The sequence below is a fragment of the Xyrauchen texanus genome, chromosome 4, assembly GCF_025860055.1.
Source record: "Xyrauchen texanus isolate HMW12.3.18 chromosome 4, RBS_HiC_50CHRs, whole genome shotgun sequence".
In the NCBI taxonomy this organism is placed as follows: Eukaryota; Metazoa; Chordata; class Actinopteri; order Cypriniformes; family Catostomidae; genus Xyrauchen; species Xyrauchen texanus.
The window spans coordinates 847,501-850,000 of NC_068279.1; the positions used below are offsets into that span (position 1 = coordinate 847,501).

General features: G+C 45.4%; 1 protein-coding gene across 3 annotated transcripts in view; it reads right to left on the reverse strand.

The window, feature by feature from the left end:
• Positions 1–557: 557 nt before the first annotated feature.
• The window catches only part of LOC127643249 (carbohydrate-responsive element-binding protein-like), a 29,064-nt gene continuing 27,121 nt past the window's right edge, over positions 558–2,500 (reverse strand). For 2 of the 3 annotated variants that reach the window (XM_052125914.1, XM_052125912.1), the window contains exons 15-17: positions 2,141–2,264; positions 1,263–1,392; positions 559–1,068 (exon numbers count right to left, since the gene is read on the reverse strand). In XM_052125914.1, the coding sequence (XP_051981874.1) occupies positions 944–1,068; positions 1,263–1,392; positions 2,141–2,264 (379 nt within the window). In that variant the 3' untranslated portion in view covers positions 559–943. Of the gene's footprint in view, positions 1,069–1,262; positions 1,393–2,140; positions 2,265–2,500 lie in introns of all 3 variants that reach the window. The other variant, XM_052125915.1, reaches the window with a different exon arrangement.

Below are 2,500 nucleotides of genomic sequence, written 5' to 3' on the forward strand. Positions count from 1 at the left end.
TTCCCATAATCCCCTACTTCCAGCAGTTCCCCATGGACTACACTTCCCATAATCCCCTGCTCCGATCACTTCCAGCAGTTCCCCATGGACTACACTTCCCATAATCCCCTGCTCCGATCACTTCCAGCAGTTCCCCATGGACTACACTTCCCATAATCCCCTACTTCCAGCTGTTCCCCATTGTTCTCACCTGTGTTCCCTCATTAGTCCGTGTGTATTTAATACGGTTGTTTGCCGTGTCAGTGTTTTGACCGCTGTGTACAACAAGGACCCTTTGTGAATAGTTCCGGTGTTTTCCCGTCTTGGATGTTTCTTTTATTCCTGTGTTTACCCCGTTCATCTGAACTTTGCTTATTTTATTTATACTTTAAAGCTGCACTTAGATCCGGTGTCATTTTAAAAATGCAAAGGCAAGTGTCCTGCATCAGTTAAACGAGCAGCATATATACAAGTGCTAACAAAGAGATGCAAGACCCGGACTCTTCACAAAACTCAAGAAATGGACACTTCAACTCTGCGTTATGCCACCTCTGAATTTCAGTAATGCACATGCAAATAAAAGAACATGACACCGGTTTGGTTATTCCAGAAAAGGAGTAAAAACACATTTATTGCTGAATTTTGAACGAGTAATGGACTAAAAATGTACACCAGTTGTGTATTTTCAAGCCTCTAAAAACTGACACGTTATGTAAACAAGGCACAGAACATTATAATGCGTCTCACATTCGTTCATGTTATTGATAATTCCTATAATAATATTAAACCATTAAACAGCACAGCTTAAGAACATATGCTGTGGTACAAACTAAATAAAGCTCCGTGAAACAAAACCAAACGTTCTGAGCCGCTGACTAGCATTTAGCATCTGTATTCTGATAAAGTGCGTCATCATTGGCTGTTGCACAGATTATATGATTGGCTGTCATTTGGTAGTCTGTTGTCATTGGTTACAGCTGTGGGTGGGACGTCCCTGAGTGACAGCTTGCATGGCTTGTTCAGGAATCAGACTGGGGTCTGTGAGGATGGACGTGGAGGTGCTGAGCAGACGGAGGGAACTCAGAACCGCTAGACAGAGACAGCAAATGGGAACATTCAATAACACAGACCAACATGCGAAAATGACTTTCAAGTATTTTTAAGTGTGATTAAATGAACAGTGTAGAAAGTCTTGAAGATTGGATTACAAAGAGGACTCATGTAAAAACGATAAGGAAGGGCGTTCAATAAAAAGACGTGGCAAGAGGGGTTCTGGTACTCACTGGGTCTGAGCGCGGGCAGAGAGCAGTGCTGGTCCAGCCAGGAGAGAGTGGTACAGCACAGATCCTCTACACTGGCTGTGGACACCATCCCGTTATACGACTCAAACAGCGGCTCAATGATGATGCTGAACTGAGAGATTGGTTTCATTTCAGGAAAGTATGAATAAATGTGAAATACAAGCATTTGTGCACAATTTAGTCGTTTTGGATTGTGGTCTCCACACCAGTGGCCTGTACCATGAAGCGCTTTAAACAAATTCTGGAACCCTGAGTTTGTTTACAGTTGTCAAAACTAAACCAATCCAATCGGGCTTAACTGGTGCCATGATGCTGCTCATCACCTTTCTCTGTCAACTCAGACTTTGAGCCGCAGTTTAAGATTAGTTCACGAACATGAGAGTGACATTTGCAGGGAACAGCCAATCATGTGAAACACGGAGAGAGAGAGAGAGAGAGAGAGCAGAGAGAGAGCACAAGTGAGCGACAGTGTGTGCGAGTGCACAAACGAGCAAGCGTGTGAGTGAGCGAGAAAGTGCGAGAGAGAGAGTGCGCGTGAGTGAGTGTGCGAGTGAGCCAGCGAGTGAGAGTTTGACTGAGCGAGAGTCAGCGAGTGAGAGTTTGACTGAGCGAGAGTGAGCGAGTGAGAGTTTGACTGAGCGAGAGTGAGCGAGTGAGAGTTTGACTGAGCGAGAGTGAGCGAGTGAGAGTTTGACTGAGCGAGAGTGAGCGAGTGAGAGTTTGACTGAGCGAGAGTGAGCGAGTGAGAGTTTGATGTTTGATTTGATTCAAATGATTCACAACAAAAAACACTACACCAAACCAAACAAAAGCAATGGAGTAAAAGCGGCACTAAATGTACGTTTAATTTCACAGGATACAATCCAGAACTTCCAGTTCTGCAGCGTCTGAGCGCTCACATACTCTCTGAACTTCTCCCGCATCAGGTCAAAACGCTGCCGTGTTATTGGGACACCTGTCGCAGGCAGCTGCTGCTGACACACACTGAAGAGAGAACACATCTGAAAACATGCGACACACGCACACACACACACACAGAAGAAGAGAGAGAGACACACACACGCGCACTGAAGAAGAGACACACGCCTGCGCACATTGAAGAGAGACACACACACACAGAGAGAACACATCTGAAAACATGCGACGCGCACACACACGCGCGCACACACTGAAGAGAGAACACGTCTGAAAACATGCGACACACACACACACACACACTG